Below are 27,184 nucleotides of genomic sequence, written 5' to 3' on the forward strand. Positions count from 1 at the left end.
GGAGCATCATACCGAGGTCCCACACACACCTGCCTTGTTTCTAGAAGTTGCAGTTTGACTGATGGCGTCATAATATTATTGGTGTTTGGTCGGCACTAGCTTACACAGGCACACGTCATCATTTTTTTTTCATATATATTGTTAAATCGGTGGGCAACGTGACTGGGGATGTGACCGAAAAGGATCAAAAAGTATTTTTCATGTCATCTCCACTTTAAGCGTTAAATTCGTACATCGTGTCCCACTAATGTATCTTAATGGAGCTTCTGTCATCTATGGATCCATATCAATTGATTAGTTTGTCGCATTCTAATGGAAGCGTGTATTTGTGACACAATATATATCAGTCACATTTGCGGGTGTGTGTGTGTGTGTGTGTGTGTGTGTTAATCGATATGTCCCGGTGATGAGCGCGTGAGAGAGAGAGGACTGATGTTTAACTGGACTGGCAGGTCACATGATTTGGATTAATCTGATTATTATTTCACATTCACCAGCGAACACCATCGCGCGCCTCCTCTTCCTCCTCCTCCTCTCGATTTAAACCGACCTAGAGTCGGTGCGTCTGTCCTGGAGTCCTCGTTGGTTTTGCAGGTGTAACAGCCTCATCAGCCTGTCGCTCGCGCGCCACTATGACGCAGATCGCTCCTCTCCTCTCCGTCATTTTAACGTCTTCGCTGCTGAGCTGGACCCACGCTGAAGCCTCGATCTTCTGCACCTGGACTAAAGTTTTACCCAGCGGAGGAGTCCACTACAGTTTCCTCCGGAGCGACCCCCGGCAGGCCTCTCCATCTCCGCGGCTCTACCACAGCGCCTGGTCCGGCCAGCGCGCTCCGCTCCGCTGCGTTTGGAGCGACGACGCAGCGCTGATCCAGGACTATGTGTCCGCGTGCCGGGAGCGCACGCGCGAGTTCTCCCATCATCCGGATGAAAGTCTCGACGTGGAGTCCATGTTGGAGGCAGAGGACCTGTGCGTCTCTGTGGCTTCACTGGGGGTCGGCGGGTCGGACTCGGGGAGGAGGCCGGTGAGGAGCGTCGGTGGTCACGGTCAAGCTGAAAGGTCAGAGGTCAGGAGCCGTGTTAAGCGGGGGTTCATTGTGCCAGGGACCCTCTGGTGCGGATCTGGCAACAAGGCGCCATCATACGCAGATCTAGGTAGGTCGGTCCCGTGCTTTACTCCAAGGTTGTGTATTAATGAGCCTGATAAAGATGAACCACGATCTATAGATGATCAAAGGAGAAGAACAGAAACATAGGTTTGTTATTACTTTTATCAGATTTAGCTTATTTTTCATGTGAAATACTGAATATTTATAAATAAAATTCACCCTAATAAAGATCTGTGGATGAATAGTTCACAACTATTCTATTATTGTTATTATTATTATTATTATTATTATTATTATTATTACTCAATCAGTTGTGATTATAGGACACAGAGTTGAATGAAATCACACAAAAGCTTCATAATAATCAGAGATAGTAAGTTGATGTCCATTGTTTACATGTGCCTGAATAAAAAGTCACATAAGGGGAACTTAAAGGGCCACTCAGTCAGACTTCAACATAACTGCTGAAGTAGAAAACATAAGCCCCGCCCCTTCCGGTGAACCACAATGCGATCTATGACTAATGATTTTCTGATTGTTGTTTGTCAATTTAAAAGATAATTTTGTACGTTAATAAAGACTCATATATTAGCAAAAAACATGTTTTTGAAGAATATAACCAACTCGAGCAGCAATGGTAAGGATCAGGTCGATCAGGTTGTGGTAATAGTAATAACAATGCATTGATTATGACTCCGTCCCTCTTGCAGGAGTCTTTGGCGACACCGACAGCTGCTGCCGTGAACACGACCAGTGCAAGAACACCATCCTGTCCTTTCACTCCGAGTTTGGCGTCTTCAACAGCAACATCTTCACCATGTCGCACTGCGACTGTGACAACGAGTAGGGACTCAAACAACGCTTAACTTTGACTGAATGACGCCGTTTTCATCCGCTGCTTTTCTAACCAAAGCGATTGGCTGCTGCAGGTTTCACCGCTGTCTGATGGAGGCCAACGACAGCATATCTGATGTGGTGGGTTACACCTTCTTCAACCTGCTGAAGATGCACTGCTTCGTCTTCTCCCACAGACTCCAGTGTGCCAAGAGGAACTGGTTCGGCATGTAAGTAAAGTGAATTTAGCAGCTCCACGGAAGAGAATGTAGGTTTGTCCACACTGTCAACCAGAGGTCGAAAGTAACTAAGTACATTTACTCAAGTGGCATACTTGTACTTGTAGTTTTCAGAGGGAAATATTGTTTTTACTTTTTACCCCTGCAACATTTATCTGGCAATTTTAGATATTGTATTGTTTATATTTTATATAAAATATTACATATTCTGTTTATATTGTCTACTGTTTTACCTTTATTCTTCTTTTTTTTACTATTTTCTGAACTCGATTCAGTCTGTCTCCAGTTTCATGTTATTTTTATCCTTTTTTTTCATCCTGTCTGTTTGTGTCAGTCATTTGTAAATCACGTTGAAGGTGCTTTATTAATAAAACTTGATTGATTGATAGAAAAGCTAATTCTAACTGGCTGCAGCTTCATATTTAGCATCCAGACGTGAGAGTGGCATCAATCTTCTCTTCTAGCTCGGAGACAGAATGTGAATCGTGTATTTCCGTCGTTTAAATATTGTCCACCTCTGTTGTGACCTCCAGGTGTAAAGAGACTCAAATGGCTCTCTATGCCGAGGTGCATCCTCCCACGCTGTATGAGTCTTCCAATCCAGCAGAGGACAGCATGAACAGCTCCATCACAAACACCAGCAGACCCACAGAGTCCATCGCTGCTGCAGCATCCACAGTCCCAACAACCTCAACACCTGTCACCGCAGTTACCAAAGTCACCACCTCCAATTCAGGGAGACACACAGTATCGGCACCTGAGAGTCGACAAGACCTGGAGAACTCGTTACCCACCAGAAAACAAACTCCGCTGGTGCTGGACATCGCAGGTATTCAACACGTCTCCTAAAAAAATCACATTCCCATGGAACAAAAACTGCATTGTGAATCATGTGTCAAGATAGGTGTATTTTTTCTTGGATCTCATCTGCTTTTGACGTATCTGCATCGCATCTGCTTCCCTCCACAGACATGCAGTGGTCATGTGACGTCTACAAGGATCTGGACGAGTGCAGGAACAAGATCCTCCCCCAGCAGAAGAAATATGGCCTCCACAACCCCGAGACCAGTACGCTGTACCACTGCAACTGCACCAGCAGGTAGATCAAGACCAGTAACACCAATAATCCTGAGAAATGAGCCTTTTTCTGCTCGCATTTTGAGTTTCTTATTGGCTGGAGCACCTGATCGGGATGCTATCTGCAGACCTGAAGATGCGTCGCACCGTGTTTAGATCAGATACATGCAGGTGCTATTTACAGGGTCAATGCAGATGACGTGATGATGGTGCACTCACCTTCATTTCTTTGTGAGACGAGGCAGACATGGTGCTATGTTTCATAACAACAAAACTAGGCCATGCACACATACGTCCGGAGTCCCACGGTTACATAAAGTGCGACGGTTCTCTCAGTCTGTACAGAAACCATTTGACGGCCTTGGACATTATCGTAATCTCATGTTTGCACACATGGTGTCTCAATTTTGTGTTTGGTTTTTTTTTTGGCATGTCTGTTGGTGTCTCACGTGTTTGTCTGTCCTTCCAGGTTATTTCAGACTCTGACCAAACAGAGACAACTGAGTGAAGTGCAGGCTCTTCTGCTGGGACATGTGTCTCCATCCTGCTTCCTGCCGCAGGACTGCACAGCAGGCGGGAGGTAAGTTCAGCAAACAAACATCGAAACTTCAAATGATGCAGCTGCTTTTTCTATATAATATGGTATTGTCGTGTGTCAATATTAATCTATAATCCTGCAATTAAAAGCCGTCTTAAAGAAGTAAAAGCACTCATTGCACAGTCAAAAATGTCCTGTAAACTATAGTTTAGTCTGAAATAAACGTAACTTGTTAAATAAAATGGAGTAAAATATCAAGAACAAGTACCTCAAAATTGTACTTATACACAGTACTATTTCTTCTTTATTCTACAGCTGTGCTGCGGTAGTACTGGTGAAAGCAGACCTGGACCAGAGGAGCAGAGCAGACGTGGAGGAGCAACGCCATCTACAGGCCGTCACGCTGAAGGTGCAGAGGCCAAACACCAGGAGAGCCAAGAGGAGGGACAGAGCCGTCAGGCTCCACAAACTGTGTCTCCGGATGGTCCGGCCCAAACTCAACGAGACCAAGACCAGGACACGTGGTCGGGATGCGCATCGTCCAGCTGTGAGAGGAAGGCAGCTCATCTGAGTGTGAACTTTACGGAGAGTCAAAGTGGTCGATATTACACAGATGAGTGAGATGTTTTTCTGCTCATTTTCATTTCATGCCAGCACTTTTTTTTTTTTAAATCTCACAACATCCAAAAATACCAACAAAAACTTAACATAAAATACACATAAACTGCTGGGTTATAATAAAAATCACCTGCAATAAACTCAAAAGAATCATAATATTGTGCTGAGTTGTAAACTTTGCATGGTCATATAACATGTTTGATGCATCATATGATTATTGAATATTTCATATTGAACACTTTGGCTCCCCATATAATATTGTAATATAATGTCTGCATAGCAGTGGAAGTCAGTTTTAATCTGTCATTCCGTATATCTTCAAAGCTGTTCGATGGATTGCTATCGAAAGAGACATTCATGGTCCCAAGAAGTAATCCTACTGATTTTGATCATCCCCTGACTTTTCCTCTTGCGCCACCATGAGGTTAACATATGTGGTATTAATTAAAATATATGTTGGATGGAGAATATCTGCAAAACTAATGGCAGTACCTCAGCTGTACTTTGTGTTTAGTGCTAACTAGCGTATGTTAGCACGCTAGCACACTAAACCCAAAATGTTAACCATGGTAAACTCTACCTGCTAAACATCAGTATTTTAGCTTTGTCATTGTGAGAATGTTAGCATATTGACTTTAGCCTTTAGCAGTAGTCTGATTATAGGCCAATAGGTCACTGCCATCGAGGTTTCAGAATTCAGTGTAAATTATATTGTGAATACTTTTTGGCTACTTGTTGTATGAGTTGTAGATGCAAATTATGTTATTAGCTCAGCTAAGCAAGAACAACAATCCTGTAAATATCTGTACATAAGACACGGTGAAATATTTGGGTTTTGATGCAAAAAGGAACTGGACGACTGATGACATTTACAAGAAAAGTTTGACATTTTGAATTTTGCTCCAGAGGTGTAAATCGACACCACTCTCCATATGCAAAATATGAGGCTACAGCAGGTTAGCTTAGCTTAGCACAATTTCCTAGCCTCCATAGCCTGACTTGAGAAATTGTCTTTTGAACACGTTTTTTTGTTGTTGTAATGATTATGTCTTAAGTCTTCATGGTAAATATGAAGCTAGCTAACCATCAAGATTGTAAATAATATCTTGTAAAAAACAGCTAATTGTTGCTTTTACAATTCCAAATTTGTACAGATTATGTCTGATGTATGTACGGTACATATGAAGCTAGCTGACTACCCTATCTTAGCATAAACACTGGAAGCAAGGGGAAAATAATGGCCTGGCTTCTAAAACAGCAAATTATCTTTTTCTGGTGTCTGTACAGTAAAAAAATTAAGTAAACCGGTTAGCTAAAATGAGCATTAAGACTCTAAAGCTCATGTTCCTTTTATCTGCACAAATTACAAGCGCTAGTTTATGCATTATAACCAACCGAGCTAGGCTACGTGTTTACAGTCATTATGCTAAGCTAAGCTAAACCTGAATGTAGCTTCAGATTTATTCAAACTATACAAAGTGTTTTGCTTTCTGTCATTTAGACCACAAATGTTAGTTTTTAAAACATATTTATTGTTTTATTGGAGTTTGTTTGAATTCAAGTAAAAGTAAAAAAAACACAAGAACATGATAAACCGTGTTTATTTATTCCACAAAGAAAAGCAGCAACAGTAACATAGCAGCAGTGAGTAAAGGCCTGCTGTCATGAATATCTGTCAGGTAACTCAACTCCTCTCTGATGTCATGAGAAGTAATTGAAACCTTGCTGAAGGCTGCGGCCGTGGAGCCGACCGGATCCCCGCCTCTCACCGGACTAAAACTTGGCTGTTGAGGAGAAGCTGGGCTTCGGGGAAACATGGCGCACTCTCTGCGGATTAACTTTCCGCAGGAAAAACGTTTGGAGGCTCACTACTTAGCGTTTTTCATCGATAAGTAAAAAAAAGAAGAAGAAGAAGAAGAAGCGCCGCGGACTGCGGAGAAACTGCGGCGTCGTTGCGGGGCTCGTATTGTTTCGGACGGTGTGTTTTTTCCCCGTCCTGCTGCCTCACCGGGATGAAAGTTTGTCGCCGCCGGATTTAGCCGAGAGCAGGATGGAAAAGCCAAGAACGAGGAAAGAAAAGGTAAAGCTGCCGGAAAACGGCGGTGCGTGTTTTATTTAGCGGTGGGGAGAATCCGCTGTTGTGGCTGGCGTGGCGGCGCAGACCCCGCAAGGCTGGGAGAAGAAAGAAAGTTCACACACACCAACAGGCAGCTCACATCCCATGATGGACTGCCATCCTGGAGGGTTTATTAGGAAACCGCTGGCAGGAGCATGAACACCTAAAAACGGTTTTCTCTATTAATGGCTTCATGTTGTCTATAAAATCTCTTCAAAATGCTGATAAATGTGGTGGAAGAAGGAGCTCCTCGGAGGTTTTACTCAAGTACAAGTAACAGTGCAGAAGTACTTCTACAAGTTGACAGCCTATTGACAGCATCGTGTACTTAAAGTAGTACTTGTTGGGCAGTAAGACTACTATAGTAGTTACTAGACAGCATATCATTGGGAAAAGTGGAGTAAAAAAGTACAATATCTCCCTCTGAAATGTGATGGAGTAGAAGTATAATGTACCATAACGTTCAAATACTCAAGAAAAGTAGGCTAAATGTACCACAAAATTGCATTTACGTATATATATAGTATTTATGTACTTTTCACCATTGAATTTGTAGTGTTATTGTCGCTTAAATGTGTTCTTTATGTGTACTTTAATGTTGCAGCTGATGAGAGGTGGAGCTTTTACTACAGTGTGTGTGTGTGTGTGTGTGTGTGTGTGTGTGTGTGTGTGTGTGTGTGTGTGTCAGACACACTGCCGGGTCACCAAAGGATTGATTCAGTTTTATCTTTAACAATGTTTAATTTTGTGTTATTAATCTCAATCCGCAAAGGTATCAAATACATGTAGTTGAGTATAAAGTAACAGATAAAGTAAATACTAGCTTTGTCATTCTCTACCACCTTGGGTGGTGTTGACCCAGGCCTTCACCTGGGGGTCCTTACTGGTGGGGTAGACCCCAGCCTTCACCTGGGGGTCCTGTCTGGTGGGGTAGACCCCAGCCTTCACCTGGGTGTCCTGTCTGGTAGGGTAGACCCCAGCCTTCACCTGGGGGTCCTGTCTGGTGGGGTAGACCCCAGCCTTCACCTGGGGGTCCTGTCTGGTGGGGTAGACCCCAGCCTTCACCTGGGTGTCCTGTCTGGACATTCCAATGACGTTGCTGTAGGTGAGGTGGATCAGTGAGTCGATGTCATGCTCGTTCCTAGCATACAGTGTGATGTCATCCGTGTAGAGCCCCCGCTCATGTATTGATCCATGTGCCTAGAGGAGCTTCCAGGTAGTGCAGAGGCAGGTTATTGGCCAGTAGTTGGAGTGAATCACTCCCTTGTGGGGGTCCTTCGTGATCAGGACTCTCTGACCTTGGGTTAACCACTCTGGGTGGGCCCCATCCATCAGCAGTTCATGGAGTCCAATTAAAGTTTCTTTAAATAGCAGGTGTGGATCACATCAGGGCCTGGTGCTGTCCAGCTCTTCATTCATGACACTCTTTCATTCTGATGGTTACTTGGGTCTTGTCCTGGGAGGGTGCTGTGGTCTGCCCACAGATCCACTAGCCCCTGAGCACCGGTGTTATGTGTTGCCTCCTTCTCCCGTATGTTTCTCCAGTATTGTTCAGCCCTGGGTGGGTCTGTCCGCATGCTATTACCCTGCCACTGGGATGGTGGCGAACATCCTGTTTATTCTCCTCGCTCCTAGTTCTCGAGTGTGCCTCTTCAGGCGGGTAGCCAGAGCTGCGGGTCTTTGTTTGGCGGTCTCCAGTGCCTCTAGTATGGAGACTTTGGTGTACTTCGGTAGTAGGTAGTGTAGGTAGTTGTTTACTGGCACCCTTTGTGTAGCTCTGATAGCCGGCTCACATGTCGCCTTGATCTTGGCCTCCAGCCTCCTTCTCCATGGGGGATACTGCTCCTCTTATGGCTTATGCTATCCATCTTTTTTATATATATATATATACACACACATAGTGGAGTGGCCTTTAATGCCTCTCCTTCAGTGTGATGTATATTAACAGACCAAAGCGGTGCGTTCAGGGACACAGTTTCCTGTCTTTCAGGTATTCAGCCTCCCAGTTTGTGTCTCTGTGTTGTTCTCCAGGAATGTTCTCCCTTTGACCTGTGTGTGTGTGTGTGTGTGTGTGTGTGTGTGTGTGTGTGTGTGTGTGTGTGTGTGTGTGTGTGTGTGTGTGTGTGTGTGTGTGTGTGTGTGTGTGTGTGTGTGTGTGTGTGTGTAATCTTAACAGGACATTCATGTTGTGTTCCTGTGTTGTTTTGAGGTGCAATTTTGAGGTACTTGCACTTAACTCTAGTATTTCCGTCTTCTGCTACTTGATACTTGTACTACACCATACTACTACATCTCAGAGGCAAGTAATGTACTTTTTACTTCACCGCGTTTAATGAGGCACATTTACAAGCAACCCAGCAGTATATAAAAGTAAAAATAAATTGTAAATGAATCAATGGAAATTAAGCCCCACATTTACTGCAATACCAAACGCATAATACATATTTTTCTGAAAACGGGGCTTTTCTTTTTTTCTTGCCTTTTATTGAGATAGGACAGCGTGAGAGTGAAAGGGGGGAGAGAGATGGGCTGACATACAGAGAGGGTTGGATTCAAACCTGGGGCCGCTGCAGTGAGGAATTATCCTCGGTTCATGGGGCGCCAACTCTACCACTGAGCTATCCAGCGCCCTGAAAATGGGGCTTTTCTGCAAAATACTTTTACTTTTTGCTACTTCTAATTATGCTTTTGTTCTTTTAATGAAGATACATTTTAACTGCAGGACCTTTTCTTGTAACAGAGCCTTTTCCCACTGTGGTGTGACTATTTTTTACTTTAATTAAAAGATCTGAGTGCTTCGTCCACCACTGCATACGTCAGTGACAACAATGGAAACGTCCTGCTGAGTGACTAAGTACTGCTGTCAACTGGTCAACACTGTGTGTGTGTGTGTGTGTGTGTGTGTGTTTAATTAGCTGCTGCAGGAATATCAAACAGCTCAGACAACGAATCACATCCAGATGAAGTTGAGTAGTTCATATTTCATACAGTTCACACTTAAGGTTCAGATCTTCACCAAACTTTAAAAATAACAGTTTTCTTAACATTAGTGAATGAAATGCGGAGATATGTACATTTAAAAACAGTACATTCATACATTCCTTACTCCCTTCGTTGGTGTTGGGACCTTCAAGTTGGGAACCAGCGGTTTAACAAAATAGTTTAAAAATACCCACCTTAGTCTCTGAGAGGCCAAGCTCATGTCTTCAGATGTCTTGTTTTATTCAATTATTATAAAACACAAAAAAGCTGAAAATATTTGGCATTTTTGCTTCATTGAATGACCTCAACAAATGACTGATTATTAAAAGGAACACGTCATTATAAAACAGACTGTTTTAGCACTACATGTGTTTATTAATGGAGGCATAAATGTGAAAAAAATTGACAGCAACGCTCTGAGGCTTTATAAGAGGGAAGAGAAGCTTCTAAACGCTGCTGTAATGAATATTTTTATATGAAGAATGGATCAAATGGCTGCTGTGAAAGGTGTTGCGCCCACAGTGACTTATCGCCCTGTTGTGCTGTTCAGCTCAGCTCTACACAGCTTTATAGTGTGTTTCAACTCAGTGGTTTTACGACCAGAAAGTTTTCTGTTTTGCTTCACTCTCACTGTTCTCATCGCCGTTGTTTTGGCAGCAACAGGCAGCTGGTTTTAGAAAAAAAAAAAATCCCCTGTTCACCACCAGCTCGGCAGCGAACAGCAGACGGACTCGGTTAGAGACGAGGTGGTGAACATGGTGGAGCATTTAGCGGCTAAAGAGACGGATGTTACCCTCGGGAGCTGGTGGAGACCAAAAACGGAGCAAACAGAAGGGTGGAAATGCGAACGTTGCTCCATGTTCGAAGCGCGTGTGAGTCGGGTTGTACTTGGACACATTGTTGTCGGACCACGTTGGAAATCAAAAGTGTGCCTGCAGCCCGAGGTCTAACTTTCAGCCAATCGTTGACCTCCTTTATACTTTGGTCCCGCCCTCTGAGCTGTCAATCACACCAGAGCCGTTGAGACGAATGTTATTATGCCTGCAAAAATAGTTACAAGAACTGAATTTGAACATTTTTAGGCATTCTGGATGGAATGTTTATTGAATACGGACAAAACGTAAACCCATTTTGGTCAAAGTGTTTATGTAAGCTAGGTGGCTGATGGTGTCGATGACGATGACATGAAGTAACACAGGTTTGGTCCTTTTAAGGAAGACGTTTAGCAGCAGCAGCATCATAAGAACAGTAACAACAATATACAACCGCGAGACCACCAATGAAAACGTACGTTCGGGATGATGAGAGCTCCCAGTGTGACGTTTGAAGAAGGTTGGAAGACCACAGTGTATACGACCTACTCGGTAACATAAACCAAGTTGTTTCAAAACTCCTTCTTGCGCTCTATTAACTGTGTTCAGCAGTAATAGGCTTAGAGATTTAGGCTCAGATATATGAAGCCTTCTTTGTTTATTCCAGCAAACAAACTCCACCCGTAACGTGTTGAATGAGCTCTGCTTCATATCACATTTGTCACGTTTGAGTGTGTGTTTCATTTCAACGTGACGGATTCATGAAACGCCCCGGTGTGCCGGAGAGAGGGCAGCTGAAAAATGGCGGCCGATGCAGGATGGTGAAGTGTTACTGTGTCATCGTCCTCCTCAGGACTGCAGCTCCCAGCGTCGACACCGAGGTCTTGTGTTTTATATGATTTTCTCTGTGTATTTGGGATTTTTTCTTGTTGTTGCAATGATTCAGTATTTCTTCAACAGAATCTACTCCTGACAGCATTTATTATTATTATTGTCCATTGTTAAAACACATTAAAGTTTTGTTGAGATTAAAATAATATTTTTTTTCAGGAGAGAAAACCAAGAAAAACATTGTTACAGCAAATAATACTAACAACAAAAACAGAATGTTGCATGATACAAAGACTCAGAGATAATACAAATAAAATAAATATTAAAGGAACGAGAAGCAAATATTCGTTTACGCTAGGAAATAAAATGATAACACTTGTCTGTTCCCAGTCAATTTCATGGACATATCTTTTGTATTTCGACACTCATTTTTGGAAAAATGGAGAGAAAAATTCTGAGACAGTTATTTTAGTTAGAATTTACATAGTTTGTCCAACTCACAATTTATGTTTTAAATCGTGTGTTTTGTCGGATAGACAGTCCAGAACACAAAGATGATCGACTGACGAGATCAAGAACGTCAGCAAATTGATCAACTGGTCATCCGCATCAGCCATTCTTCTTAAATTAAACTTAAATATACATTTAAAGATGTAATAATAAACAGTGACCAAAATCCTGAACTCTTAATTAAAGTGTGAGGATTTCATTATGCAGTTAAGACGTAAATCTGGCTTTTAACAGCAGCTTCATCATCTCCGAATGATCACCATCTGTCAGTTGCACGCTTAATGAAACGCGTCACAATAAACAGTGTTTAGAGAAGTTGTTCCGCAGCAGACCTCAAGAAATTCATCTTTATTTTCAGAGCAGGATTTACAGTATTTACACGTCAACACATAGTTATGTATTTTATTTATCTTCTCGAAGAAGATGCATGAAATTTAAATATAATTTCCAGAGTATCAATCGTCCAGTATGGTAACGTGTTAACCGGGACAGGAGGCGGGACTTAGCGTTGGGAGGAAGTTGATTTAACGATTGTATTCATATTTAACTCTGATTGGTTGATGGATGATGATTTTATTGGTTGAATTTGGAGACATTTTAGTTTTACATAAAAAAAACCAGAAGATTTGTTTTTTCTCGGTTTATTGTTAAAAAGGCTAACAATATGAGTGAGGATGTGACCTAAAAGGGTTAAAGAGGCGTTTTTCCATTTCAGCTCCACTTTAAAAGATGAACAAGAGTCTCTCTGCTCGACGGTGTGTCGTCCTCTGCATTAGTTGTCGTGCATGAGCGGTTTTCTTGCGGTTCGATTCGTGTGAATCATGTCGTGTGCAGCTCCGAACAGCTTCGTCCTCCAGCTCGAAGCCGCTGGGCTGATGCATTTGCAAGTTTAAGGAATCCCTCCAGTCTGCATATTTTAAGTGTGTGTGTGTGTGTATGTGTGTGTGAGAGAGAGAGTGCGAGGGGAATAGAGAGAGATAATGAAGGCCTTGGTGTAAGCTCTGGTGAAAGGACAAATTTGGAAACGCCAGATCAGGGAGGGAGAGGCAGCGTCTGGATGTTAAAGCTGCAGAGGACAAACCTCAGTGAGCACGTTTTACACCAACGTCTGAATGAGAAGAACAGAAGCCTCGCTCGGCCGTCTGAGTCGCCGTCTGACTTCCTTCTCTCTCCGTCTCTCGGAGGAATTCAAGCCGAGCAGAAGAGGGAAACGTGCACGCAGCAGTTTGGTGTCCCGTTTGCAGAAAACTGAAGTATTGTATCATGTAAATCAGTGCGACTTATGTAACTGCAGCCAAAAGCACGTTCGCTTGCTGTCTTCCTTAATTCAGTCGGGAAAAGGCCTTTTCTCATAAGTCTTTCTCTCTCAAGCACAAATCAGTGATGGTTACAGGATCTTTGAGGCAGTAATATTGATATTAAAATCTAAATAATTTAGCCTGAGAGAGATGCCGTGCAGGCGTTTCAACACAAAGTGGGATGAGTGCAAATATAAAGTGAGTGTGTTTACGTGCAACCTGGTCTTCCGAATTACCGGTATCTCGTTCCCATAAATCCTCATCAATCACGTTTCAACATCACAAATACCTTTCAATCGAAGTCGGTGTTATTCTGAGTTCAGACTGCGTGATTTTATCAGATCATACAGCCTAACCGGGACTTGGCCGAGAGACGTGATGGTTGATCTAGACCATCTTGACCATAGTTCGAACCCCAAAGATATTCAGATTACAATGTTTTAAACCAGTTTTGTCTGATTTGATTGACTAATGGGATTAATACTCTCATTATAAAACTAACCAATGTCTTCTGTCCTTGTCCCCCCCCTCCCACTTCCTGTCCTCCTCAGTTCTCTCTGTTTGGTTCTCGCTCTGCCAGCAGGACCACCAACCCTCCCTCTTCCTCCTCCTCCTCTTCCTCTCCTGTGATCTCTCCTTCAGCCCCACCGGTGAAGCGACCGCCGGGCCCCACCGGTCTGTCCGGTCCGTCCGGTCCATCCGGTCCCTCTGGCCTCAGCAAAGCCGAGTTCCTGGAGCGCGTGCGCCGCAGTAACCAGGCCTGCCAGCAGGGGGAGTACGCTCTGGCTGTGCATCTCTACAGCGAGGCGCTCACCGCCGACCCCCAGAACTGCATCCTGTACAGCAACCGCTCGGCGGCCTACCTGAGACTGGGCCAGTACAGCACGGCGCTGGACGATGCCATCAAAGCACGAGTCATCAACCCCAAATGGCCAAAGGTAAGAGCCTGGACCACGCGCTCCGCATGATCACCTCGATCAACTTACCATGTTTAGTTACGAGACCTGCGATAAAATCCTCTATCGTCGCGTCCCCTTAATCTATTCAGTTTGACAGGATTATGATCGTGTCAGTCTGTCTGCTGGATTAACGAACCCGTTGCAACAAAAGTGATTGACGTGAGTTGAAACTTTATCTCATTAGATGGAACAGAAGTTTGCAAACTGCATAATTTGCATTTAAAACATAAAAAAATATTCAAAATTTCAGATTATATTGTGATTAGACAACATTGTATTTTTGGGCCTCTGGTGAATGGAGCAGCAGAAATACATCTAACTATAAACCCTAATGATCCATATTTCCGCCTCTTTCGGAGACTCAGGAGTTCATGTCAACATGTTGAAGCCTCTTAGATCACCTGCTGCTGGATATAATCGTTGCTCTTTCTTCCCCCCTGCGTTTGGCTGAGTTCCTGCCTGACAGACTTTTAATTGGCTGCTCAGATCTGCTCTCCGTCCCGTCAGACAGCTCGTTGTGATGCATTTTGATTGTTGCCGATGCTCGGCGGCTCAACGCAAGCCTGCTATTTAGACGCCGCAGTCAACATGTTGCTGCTTTTATAGCTTCATGTTAAGCTCGTGCTGAATAGTCTTTTCTCCATCTGTTTGAAAGAGACGAACACAGACGTAGAACTCGGCGTAGTGTGCTGGCGTTTGGAGATCCAGCAGCGATGACAGCGATGATGATAGAGAGCTCAGCTAGCAGACAGACTGTGTGATGTCTGCCGATGCGTTTCCGTTGCTGTGCATCGTTAGAGGAAGCCGAGTAATAAAGTACAGATGTAGAGGCGAAGAATTAAACTGGGAGGCGATAGTACTGCACTCACGTACAATTTGGAAGTATTTTGCTTGATCGTTTCCATTTTCTTTGTTCACTTTACACTTCCACTTTACTACGTCTCAGAGGCGGATGAACATTTTACACTACGTTTGTTATTTAAAGGGATGTGTAAGGGGTTTGGTGGCATCTAGTGGTGAGGTTGCAGATTGCAACCAAGTGAAGAGAGAGAAGAAGCCCCGCCCCTTCTGGTGTTCCTCTTGGGACCTTTTTTTGGGGGAAAAAAACATGGATGGTAATCAATGGAGCTTTTAAAAGATAATTGTTGAAGTTTGTTTTTGTCATTTGGTTTAGCAACGTACGTCACCAACGCGGCCGTCGTTAGCTTGTCTTGTTAGCTAGCTGACTAAGCTATGTTCCATCACTAACGTTGTCTTCGCTGATGTGTTTTATCCAGAGTCTCTTTTTATCAGCAGGAAGAGAAAGAAGGAGCGAGACTTGTTGTTACATCTTTACATCCTGGTACCGAACACACACAGAAACGCCACTTACCTAACCCTTTACGTTTCCTTAGCTACGAAGCTTTGGTGAAATTGTCTTTTAAATGACAAACGTATGTAATCCACATATTGTAAAAAAACCTTCCAATTAAATGTCCTTAATAGGGATACTTTTTACTTTGAGTAAAGAAGTTGAATCAGTACTTCTACTCGTATAGACTGTCTGAACTTTCGACCCCTGTGGGGACATTTTGCCTGTGAAGATGTTGCATGACATGAAGACACAGCTTTAATTTCCAGAATAATTAAGAAAATAAAGTGCAGCGTTTTAAATTTCCACCACATTGAGCAGAATGGCTGAAAGCTGCATCAAGTACTTTCTTTTTACACCCTAAGTGGCTCTTTGCACCGAGCAGCGAGGAAGTGGAGGGTGGCGAGAGTCTTTTAAAGCCATTCAGAAGGTGGTGGTGGGAGGGGGTCCGACTCTGTCTGGACAGCTGGGGCCGGGCCAGCTCCGACTCCACTTCCTTTCTGTGTGCGAGAGAATGGACGGAAGTGGTGTGTGTGTGTGTGTGTGTGTGTGTGTGTGTGTGTGTGTGTGTGTGTGTGTGTGTGTGTGTGTGTGTGTGTGTGTGTGTGTGTGTGTGTGTGTGTGTGTGTGTGTGTGTGTGTGCACGGCTGTTATTTTGTTTTTCAATCCCCGGCGATGCCTTGGCCTGAGTTTGGCACTTAAAGACAATAACAGAAGCAGCATTCCTGTGTGTGTGTGTGTGTGTGTGTGTGAGAGTGTGTGTGTGGGTTTGTGTGTTGGCGGTGTCATAGCGGTGGGCTCGCCGCTGCATTCGCTGTGGGTCAAATGCGAGGTCAAGACTAATGAAGTACCAATGAGAGCGAGTCCTTCTCAGAGGGACGTTTACTTCTGCTCGAGTTCTCGCTTTCTGCTCTTCACCCACTCGTCTTTGCCTCTTTTCCTTTTCTTCCCTTCTGTTTGCCTCCCATAGTCGACTTCTCTGTTGGCACAACAGGCTGAAATGCACACACACACACGCACACACACACACACATACAGTCGGTCATGGGAACGGACGGGTTTCACTGGTCAGAAGTCGCATGTGTCTTGTGAGCTTATCTGGATCACAACCCGGTGCCGCATTACAAAACTTATTTGCATTTTAATGTTGTTTTCTTGTGGTTTTGTGCGGTTTTATATCTTGTTTTTTGGTTTTTTTTTGCTGCTGCTGTTGTTGTTGCATTCAGCAGCGAAGCTTTGACGAGGCCTTTTCTTTTCTTTTCTCTTTGTGATTCAAATGAAACTCGTCACTGAAGTAAAACTGCTCCAGGAGGGAAAGCCTTTTCTTTTCACTCGTCTTGACTGTTTTTCTCCCACAGACCCGACTGTGTTTTTTGTGTATGAATGTTTTGCTGTCATCTGAGTGTTTTGTACTCTTCAAAGAGGCTTTCTCTCAACGTATAGGTGCCTTTATTCAGATCTGTAAGCTCGTAGCGGTCTGGGAAACGTTTGCTTCTCCAGATCGGCCGCTGCACTGTTTTGGTCTCTCAAATATAGACGTCTGATTGGTTCAGAGAGGAGGAAGGAGGTGCTGCAGCAGGCGTATGGCTGCACCACTCATAAGTGTGATTTGTGGTAATAATAGACTCCTGTTGTTGACTAGTGTCTTTACCCCAAATAATCACTGTCAAATAATTAAATTAATTGACAAAAATAATGAATTCCCACTATTTCCTGTATAAAAATAGGCTAGAATAACAGTAAGATGCCAAGTTTGTGGTTATTAACGATCCACAAATGTCTCTTTGAACCGTTTTCATTGCTAATGTCTACAGAGGAAATAAGTAACAGGGACATTACTTCTGCTAGAGACGATGAGTTTGCCATCACACAAAAATCATCATCAACTCAGGGCACTGGAGCACAAACCAGTGAGAAGTTAAAGCCAAACTACTTGAGTGGCTCAACAAAGTGAAGAAGAAAGTGAGAAAGTGCATGTTGCTGCAGTCGACGGGTCGTGTGGGTTAAACATCCTGAATATTCTGAGCTGGAATCGGTGCAGATCATCGGCAAACGGCCTCTCCGCTCTGAAGTGGAAGCCAACCAGATGGCAGCCAGCTACGCCTGTTTACGCAGAGTCGGCTCAGGCTTCCCCTGTCATTAACAAAGTACTCTGCAACCGCACGCTGCAGAAATATTACCGACATACATGCGGAGAAAGCTGCGAGTCCCGTTGGCTTTTAAAGCAGGACTCAGGGGAACCTAAAACGGCCCCGCTGTTCCCCACATGACAGGGTTTAGGGAGCGTGTTATGATCTGCTCCGAGGGAAGATTCGTGTCTGGGAGTTCCTCGCCCCGGGTCCCGTGACTCGACCCCGGACCGCGGTGATGGTTAAGTTCGTAACGGCGTCTGAAAGTGTGTCACGGAGAACAGTCTGGGTCAGCTGGGCGAGCCAGGACTCGGAGCAGAGCATGTTAACGGGGGATGGTTCACTTCCTGGACGCCGTGCGACACAAGTTCATGAATGGATGACCCCTGGAGATGAACCGTCGGGTTTTCAAGGGGGTCCGACACAAAACATACAGTGTTATAACAGACAATTATATGACAGACATACATAAAGACTATAAAACACCCCTTTTTATTTTCTGCAGCAAAATCAGTCGAACAAAACACCAGAGAATGTTAAACTCTTGGCTTTGTTTTGGTATATTTAGAGTTTCATTCATTCATTCATTTGTATTTTCAGAATTTCACCTCAAACACAAAATTTTACACAAAAATTCATGCAAATGAATTGCGGTAAAAGATGTTTACCGCAACTCTAAACAATCTTTTGTGGGTATGCATTTGTTAATTGTTGTGTATTTTATTATTTACAAGTTAATTGTGAACATTTTTGAAATTATAAGGAATTATCTCATATTTGTGAAGGTAAAAAATGCATGTTAAACCTTTTTAACCGATTTTGACACGTCTGACAATTTATGCAACAATTAAGTTTTTGTATCATCAGCATGTCACTTTGAAAAAGTCTGAAATATGTGAAGAATTCCTCCAGATGTCATCGTGAGCCGGAGGCTTCAGGGTGACTCTAAGAATGGAGGCTGATGTCATCATGGCTGTGTATTTTTAAAGCCTGCTTTATTTTAGGGGGCTATCATTTTATAACTTTTTCCCAGAAAGTGTCCAGGATAGAATGTAATTTGGTACTAATTATAATGAGAAGGCGGTTATTTTAGTTAGAATTGAGTTAGTTGAGCTGATTTTATAAACAGTTGTTGGCCTTCCTTTGAGGAAATGATTCATATAAATATATATATATATATATATATATATATATATATATATTCCTGATATATGTGTAAGTGCGTGCTGCTGTGCACCAACGGGACTCTATGTTACGCAGTAATTAGTCGGGATTAAAGGTTTGAGTTTGGTTTCAGAAGTGGGAGGAAACAAGAAGCCACAAAAAAACAACTTAAATATGTGACGAGCAAATCATTCCCAATTATAAAAATGCATGTAAATGCAGGGTTATTAATACACCAATAATATTTAAAAAAGGTTTCCTTACCTGATTCTTTAGGAGAGATCGATATTATATTTGATTAATGTATCCTCTTCTGAGGGTTTCTAATGATATCCTAACATCCTCTGATGAAGGTGGTTTTTCAGTCTTCATACTTCTCGACCTCAGTTCTGCGTTCGACAGCGAGCGTCTCTTAAACGTGATCTGTATGATGAGTGGCCATTATTTCATCAGAGCAATGTAGCTACAAAAGGGTCCAAAAAAAGGATTTGGTCATGTCCCTGTTATCCCCAGTGGACATTATGCCCTTTGTAGTAATTCATAATGGGAGGAAACTGAACCAAGTGAACGATGTTTACTGTGCAGAGATCACTATATTTGTATTTTGTATAATAAACTTCTTTCCAGGAAACTTCTTAAGGAGTCTGAAAATAAAGCGTTACTAAAACTGCTATATTAAGTCGTAGAAAATTAAGAGATGTTTTTTTTGTCTTGTTTTATAGCAGTTTTGGCCACTAGAGGGCAGCACTGACGCACCGAGAGGCTGCTTTGGTCTCAGGCGCTCAATCACAACTTTCCTTTTGTTGCGGCGAGGCCTCTCGTGACCCACATCACATGAGGCTTTGCAGCTCATGCAGGATCCACGTAATCCAGGCCGGGGGCCTCCCGGGCTGCAGTGTTCACGTTAATAGCCCCTCCGTCTGCTTGTGCAGGTGTAAATGACCGTTATCGTTCTTTAAGTGGCTGCATTTAAATGATGCTTCCTCTCCTCTCTCCTTCCTCCCTTATCGCCCCCATTAGCAGCAGATGAATCTCCTCAGCTTCCCGTCTGTGATAAGATGTTTGTGCCGGAGAAAAGTGCACATCAGCAGCAAATAAGCGGCCGCCGGCTGCGTCTCTCACACCCAGACTTGGGCTGCCTCTCGCCCGCAGAGAGTAATGAGTTTTGATTTTGGAAGTGAAGCCTAATTGTCTGGTATTAATCGGGAGATGCACTCCTTCGTCTTCTTCTCCTTCATACACTGCTGTAAGACATCAGCCAGACTGGGCTGGACTCTGCTGTCTCAGCAACCATCCGGAGCTACTATTTTTCTTTTTTTCTTTATCCTCCGTGTCTCCAGCTCACAGCCGGGTGCCTCGGCTGTCTGTGCAAAGAGAATTGCAGAGGAAGGAGAAAGATAACAGCGGCGGCAGATAATGAAAGAGTGACTGGGTTGGCCTTGAATGTGGCGTGGTGTGACTCGCTATCCGAGTGTGCATGAGTGAAAAATGAACGTCACAGGATAATGACTTAGGTCTCAGTTCGTAGTCTTGGTCTCTAGCCGCTCCAGCAGCTCATGGTTGACTTTAAAGGGTCAGTTCACTATAACCTGGGTCTTCCTCTGGCGGGTTTGGCCTCTGGGAAGCTGGTGATATCTGAGCGTGACGTCTGAAGGGCCCAGGAACACAAGAACTCCGAACTCAACCTCACGAAAAGTCAGGGACCACCACAGTCAGTAGGATGCAACATCTGCGGACCATGAATGTCTGCACAAAGTTGCATGGCAAACCATGTTGTAGATGTAGAGATGTTTCACTAAATTCATGTTTGACAGGATGTGATTTCAGTGTAGATCATCGTTCAATATTCATCCTCTGGGGACCATGATAATCTGAGCAAAGTATGGCAATCCATCTTTAAAACACAGGGATGTTTCGCTGCATTAATGAAACAAATGTTTGCTCTGCTGGTGGTGACGCTAGATGAAAAGGCAGGAAGTCATTTCAGTGTAGATTCATCCTCTGAAGACCATGAATGTCTGTATAAAATGTTGTTGTGGCACCTGGAACTCTGAACTCCACCTCATGATGGCACAAGAGGAAAAGTCAGTAGCAGACTTCCTCTGAGGACCATGAATGGCTGTACAAAGTTCAAAACACTCCAGTGGATTTGGGATATTTCAGTCACCAGAGGACATCCCTGGAAAAATAAAGCCCAGGCTGTGATGAACCAGAAATATCCTTTTAGTTTTCTTTGCGACTGCTGGAACCCTTCATGCCTGGATTATATGGCGTAGCTTCATGCTTTGTTTTGGGAGTTATCATGCCCTCGTCGTGGATCTTGGGATTTCCTGGTTCTTGGGATTTCCTGGTTCCCTCCCGACGGGTTCCTCTGGAACAGAGCAGCGTCGGGGTGATGGAGCTGCAAAGAGAAAGGGAGAGGCGAGATAAGCAGCCTGCGGAATGACTCACTAATAACGGGGTGTGTGTTGCTATTTGCAGACGCGGGGTTGAGGTTAATGAACAATCACATATTTGGGACTCCTGTGATGTCTGTGTGGGCAGGCAGGGTTGTGTCTGAGCTTCAAAGGGAGCACTTTTTTGTGATTGTAATGGGGGAGTGTGTGTAATAGAAGAAGGGTTCATATCCGGACGTGTGGCCTCCTTTTTTCCTCGTCAACTGGACTCCTCATCTCATCAGGATGGTGTAAATATATCAAGATTATAGTGTTTATCTCTTTCTAATGCTGGAAGATGCTGTTTCCACATTAGGAGGGTGATCGCTCAGACTGATTAGGAGGTCATTAACGGTAATTATCACAAAGGGTGCAAGTTCTGTCAACAGCAGTTTTTTTAGAAAGTAGTGTAGAAAATCATTTTTAAGGTTTTAGCATCAGTGCTGGTGATTACGAAGACTTGTGCATGTTAGCATCGTCATTTTTGAGCGTGTTAGCATGGCGATGTTAGCATTTATCCCAAATTACAGCCTCACAGAGCCGCCATAATTGCCGTAGAGCTCTGTGGCACAGAGGAATAAAACTATACGACTTTGGATACAAAAACAATACATGTTTGTTGGTTTTGGTCTTTTTATTAATAGAAAAATAAAGAGCCTTATCCTTTTGAGGTGGTTTCTTTTATTTCCAATTTTTCCTCGATGGAGGAATGAGTCACCGTCATGCTTTGTTTTTTTTGTGTTTTCGTTGGAAACTGAGAAATGTCGGTTTACCGCTGAGTTGATTCCAGGTTTTCTAGGTCAAACTTATAATCGTTAGCCTTTGCATCCACGCGCCCCCTTCATCCACCGGCATGCTCTAGTAAGATCTTCCACATCGCCGTGGACGCCCCTTCATGTTGCCTAAACTAAACTGTGTGTGTGTGTGTGTGTGTGTGTGTGCGTGTGCGTGTGTGCATGCCCTGTCACCATGGAAACAATGGTTCAAATTATGGATTATCTTTGTTCTTTTGTGAAAATTGTTCTCGGGGTTTAGAAGCTCAGATGGTGTGTGTGTGTGTGTGTGTGTGTGTGTGTGTGTGTGTGTGTGTGTGTGTGTGTGTGTGTGTGTGTGTGTGTGTGTGTGTGTGTGTGTGTGTGTGTGTGTGTTGATGGGGTCTGAGGAGAGGAAAAAACATGGATTTAAAATGTGGGTTTTAGCTGCTTTCTGAAGGAGATGAATACTTCTTATTTGTTCTTGTTCAAAATCTTTGTCAATAAACGTTACCACGGAAACGATAATGTAGTGAACATAAACAGCAGCTTGGTCAGCGGCCCGACGGACTCAATTTTTCATATATATATATAAATATATATAATATATATAAAGTATATATATGACATATAACATCAAATATAAAATATATCAAATAAATACTATCATAACATACACAATGTAAATATATAATATATGAATAATATAATTAAATGTAATACTGTAGTAGATGAAAATAAATGGGACTTTAAACTCCTCCCACTCTGCGTGTGACGACACTAAAACATAGAAAACAGAAACGGGAGAAAGCTCGTCACCATCAGAGTCAGTGTGTCTCTTCACCGTTACACCGAACACATTTCAGGCTCATCTGGTCGGCAGGGCGACGGTGACGCCGCCGCCAGGCTGCATATGTGCCACCAACTGTCTGCCTGAGCGCCGACGGTTATCACCCGAGTATCAACAACAACAACGCCAACGACTGTATCATCCGTCCGACGCTGGTGTTGATTCTTCATCTTCTTAATGGGAAAACGTCGAAGCAGCAATATCAAAGGATTAATGGTTGAAGCACTCAGCAGTTTCACAATCAGATAGCGTTCGTTCTCTCTCGCATGTGTTCCAGCTTATCTTAAACCCCCCCCCAAAAATGAAATTACATATTCATGATTTTTAAGTGGAACTCTTCCACTGACGATGCTGCAGGGAGAACAATCTGGACCAAATAAGCAATCAAACATGCAGAGTTTGACACGTGGAGATGCTGCGATGCTCGTGCACACTGATTACAGAGAATTTACCTGGGAAAACATGCTTCATGATATTTCATCTGTGGTGAATATTTAAATTGTATTTCGCTATATTCGGCTTTATTTACCGATCTAGTCGTCTAGGACACGTTTTAATTTGTGTTCCTTATCCTTCACACACCTTCGTGGATTAATCTGCCAGTTATTTTCCGGATTAATCGTTTGGTTTATAAAATGTCAGAAAATCATAAAGCCAAACATGACGTTAGTTCAATCAATGTAATAATTTAATATTTCTCTGAAGACAATTCAGATGTCTCGTTTTGACTTTTTTCAATAAGAGCGATAATACAATTGATCTTGAGAACACTAGGGTGCAGCCCTGCAGTTTTGAAAGCGGATTGAATGCGTTGCACCCTGGGTAATCTGTTAATTGCAGAGTGACAACCTTCGTGTCAGAGGTGTGAGTTCCTCCAGCATCCTCCTCCATACTGTTCTATCCAGAGGAGGAAGAGGAGCAGTGTCATGTCAGCTGGTTAAATATGACCTTCGCCAGTGTCCCCGGGGACCAGAGCCCGTAACATATCTCAAGAGATGAGGTTGAAGAGCATCAACCTCGCCACGAGGCACCAACGCAGCCAATGAGCTCTTAGCTAGACGAGGAAGGGTGACGTTTATCGTTTCCACTGACGACACGTTTATTTCCTGTTGGACGCACAGAAGCCTCGCCAATGTTGGCCTGTTGTTTTAAATTATTTCCAGCCCCACAGCTGTGTTATTGTTATGTGTGTGTGTGTGTGTGTGTGTGTGTGTGTGTGTGTGTGTGTGTGTGTGTGTGTGTGTGTGTGTGTGTGTGTGTGTGTGTGTGTGTGTGTGTGGTGCACAGGATCGATATAATGGGTGATAACACTGATGCTGTTGACTCCAGGATGACCTGTTCATGATGAGAATCCAACATTCAAAGGACAATTATCTCCTGAGACACACACACACACACACACACACACACACACACACACACACACACACACACACACACATGATGTGCATCGTTTATGCCGTGCTTTATACCCGTCGTCCTCATCTACAACAAGTGTAGAATAGAGAGGATAAGTCCCGCCCATTCGTCAATTTAAAAGATAATTCTCTGAGTCCAGAAATCTCAGTTTGTCGTCGTCTCGTTTAATTTAGCGTGAAACCGCTCAGTGAACTGCATCCCTCATTCAGCCTCATCCTTTTGTGGTTCAATCTACGTGAACACATTATGAAAAATAAATCCCTTAAAATATCATCATTTTAAGTTGTTTTTTATACCATGTAGATTCTGTCTATAATTCACAAAAAATCCTAATAAATCCATTAATTCACAACGTTTTAATCACAATGTGAATAGAGGACATGTTCTTTGTAATATCATGATTTCCTAAAGCCTGAACATATTGGACCTTAAATCTATCACCTGAGGAGTTTATCGATCAATTGGCTTATCACTGTTCAATACTGCGAGCCCCCCCCCCCCCCCCCCCCCCCCCCCCCTCAATCCTTCCTGCTCTCTTTTCAAATTCACATGGGGAAGAGATCAATGTCAAGAGCTGTCGGATCTGTTTCTAGATCAATAATTTATTTCAGACACACACATCTGGACAGATCTGATAACCAAACACCGTCGCTCGCTTTGACCCCGTGATGTTTGACCTCTGAACTCTTGTTCACTGGTAACATTCATGTATTTTGTGTGTGATAAACATCTTTCAGATAGAGAGAAGTTTTCAGATACATAATTGCTCGTATTTGTCTTTTTAAGTTTTGCTGCAACAAAGACTGGATGTGATGTCACTTGTTACTCGCCCGGGTTCCACCTCCACCTGACAGCGCCGAAAGGTCAAGTGATTATTATTCCGCTCGGCTCTCACAACGTCGACGGAAGCTTCATGACGGGAAGCACGCGATGGTTTCTCCTCGCTTACAGAAGAGCGGCGGTTCAATCCCCACGATGAGACTCGGAAATGGAAGGAAGGTCGAGATATTTGGTGATAAATGATTTAACCCTCCTGTTATCCCTGAGGGTCAATTTTACCCCGTTCAATGTTCAACGTCTCTAAAAAGAGGGTTTTTCTCTGGATTGATATTTGGTGATTTTTTCCCTAATTGAATGGGGGCAAATAGATAAACATAACATGATGATGTGTTTTTGATGTCCTGCACACACTTTGGACACATTTACAAAAATGGAAAGTTCTCTTGGTCCAGCTCCCCCACTTGAACAACCAGGTAGACTATTTTTCCATAGTCACGTAATCCGTATTCTGGATGTAAAAGGGGTGGGAGGGGGTTTATGTTTCATTTAATGGGTTCTTTAGGTTGTCAACAAATAAACATGAAGTACCTGAAGCATAATCCTGGGTAACAATTTTGATTATAATCATTTTCTGAAGGTTTAAATTGCTGGGGTGAAATTGACCTGAAGGATAACAGATGTTAAACATCTGCTACTCCAGCGTTAAAAACACTTTCAAACACCTTGAACATCCATAATGCCGTAATCGCTATTATTTATTTTAATAAATGTAATTTATCAGAAACGTTTGGTGGATCTTTAAACCGTCAGGACGAAGCAGAAAATGAAAATAATAAGAGCTGGAGAACGGAAGCTGTCTGCAAAAAAAACAACAGCAGGTGAAATATGTGTGGCTGCAGAGAAGAATGAGCGGATTAAACGTGTGTGTGTGTGTGTGTGTGTGTGTGTGTGTGTGTGTGTGTGTGTGTGTGTGTGTGTGTGTGTGTGTGTGTGTGTGTGTGTGTGTGTGTGTGTGTGTGTGTGTGTGTGTGTGTGTGTGTGTGTGTGTGTGTCATGGCCATGTATGGAAGCAAAGATGAATGGTCTCATTTGTGGCAGTCGCCTGGAGGCCACACACACACACACACACACACACACACCGTGTCCACTCTGGATGCTGATAAATCCGAAAACACCTTTTGTGTGTCCGAACGTTTTGTTGGCGTGAGCGTGTTGAGATTACACGCTGAAACGCAGCGACACAAGGTTTTTGTTTCTTTCTCTTGTCTCGTGTGTTTTGTTGGTCCTTCAAACGTCATTCATGACATCATTTCTTCAGCACCTCCCAAAGCCGTGAACAGCGGCTTCCTGGGTGCCCGTTGTCCTGCCTGTAATAACTCTTTGCTCGAGAGATCAACTCTTTGAAGCCCGACGAGACGGACTGTAGATGTGATAGAAGGTGATCCCACGTGATCTCCTGAGGATCCAGCTGATCTTCCAGGTTAGACTGCTGTGGTTCCAGAACAACCCCGACGTCGCAGCGGTAGCCACTTCCTGTCTGAGTGCAGTTACAAGAGGGGTTTAAATAAAATCCTTACCATTTGATTGGGCGGTGGATAAATGGGCGGGTTTAGAATGTAGCGCTCCTCACAACCTAACATCTTCTGATTGATTTATTGATTGGTGGGTGGATGTTGTGATACTATTGGTTGAAATTGTTCGGTACCAGCTTGCGTAAGCACACGTGTTATTTTGTTTTACAGGAAGAAAATATGGTGATTGGATTTTGATATACCGGTAAAAACACTAAGGAATTTATTCTCTCGTCGTTTTTTCCCACCTTTCATATATTGTTAAATAGGGATGTGACCTAAAAGTTTAAAGTTGCCGTTACACAAACGTACTTGAACGCGTCTCTGAAGGCTGGGAGATCAAACACACACTAACATACAATACTGTGCATGCCTGCATCCTTCACAACTTGTTGTGCACTTTTTTTCTTTCTTAGTTCCCATCCTATATCATTTCCTCATTTGCCACAGAAAACACTTATTGATTTTTGGTGGATGGAATGTGTGTGTGTGTGTGTGTGTGTGTGTGTGTGTGTGTGTGTGTGTGTGTGTGTGTGTGTGTGTGTGTGTGTGTATGTCCGTTATCTATGTGAGAGAGATAAAGATCCCGATGCTGCTCCTGCCGTAGTGACATTTCAGATGTAGTTGTTTAATTCATCGATGACTAGGGAACCTAATTAAACTTCGTGTTCATGCATCACCGGTTCTGAAAAGTATAGAAGTCTATGAGAAAATGACCACTTCTCTATTGAGAGTATGAAGATGTATTTATTTTATTACTATGACATCATGAGTTTTTATATTGTTGTTTTTAATGGCACAGACGTTAGT

General features: G+C 43.2%; 2 protein-coding genes across 3 annotated transcripts in view; both read left to right on the plus strand.

The window, feature by feature from the left end:
* Positions 1-571: 571 nt before the first annotated feature.
* On the plus strand, positions 572-4,764 carry pla2g3 (phospholipase A2 group III). The gene is made up of 7 exons (XM_084035416.1): positions 572-1,155; positions 1,820-1,952; positions 2,039-2,173; positions 2,716-3,011; positions 3,152-3,281; positions 3,729-3,839; positions 4,113-4,764. The coding sequence occupies exons 1-7, from the start codon at positions 633-635 to the stop codon at positions 4,366-4,368; spliced, it is 1,584 nt and encodes a 527-aa protein (XP_083891542.1). The 5' UTR covers positions 572-632; the 3' UTR covers positions 4,369-4,764.
* A 1,433-nt stretch (positions 4,765-6,197) lies between these two features.
* ttc28 (tetratricopeptide repeat domain 28) overlaps positions 6,198-27,184 on the plus strand; it is an 88,213-nt gene continuing 67,226 nt past the window's right edge. For both annotated transcript variants that reach the window (XM_084036069.1, XM_084036070.1), the window contains exons 1-2: positions 6,198-6,495; positions 13,516-13,902. In XM_084036069.1, coding sequence (XP_083892195.1) covers positions 6,466-6,495; positions 13,516-13,902 — 417 coding nt within the window. In that variant the 5' untranslated portion in view covers positions 6,198-6,465. The remainder of the gene's footprint in view (positions 6,496-13,515; positions 13,903-27,184) is intronic.

Source organism: Eutrigla gurnardus (assembly GCF_963514095.1).
Source record: "Eutrigla gurnardus genome assembly, chromosome: 19".
Taxonomy (NCBI): domain Eukaryota; kingdom Metazoa; phylum Chordata; class Actinopteri; order Perciformes; family Triglidae; genus Eutrigla; species Eutrigla gurnardus.

Excerpts from the sequence above, each read along its gene's own strand:
- pla2g3 (XM_084035416.1), top strand. The coding sequence starts at position 633 with ATGACGCAGATCGCTCCTCTCCTCTCCGTCATTTTAACGTCTTCGCTG. Across the intron at positions 3,282-3,728 it reads CACTGCAACTGCACCAGCAG|GTTATTTCAGACTCTGACCA; the intron begins GTAGATCAAGAC and ends CTGTCCTTCCAG. Across the intron at positions 3,840-4,112 it reads GACTGCACAGCAGGCGGGAG|CTGTGCTGCGGTAGTACTGG; the intron begins GTAAGTTCAGCA and ends TTTATTCTACAG.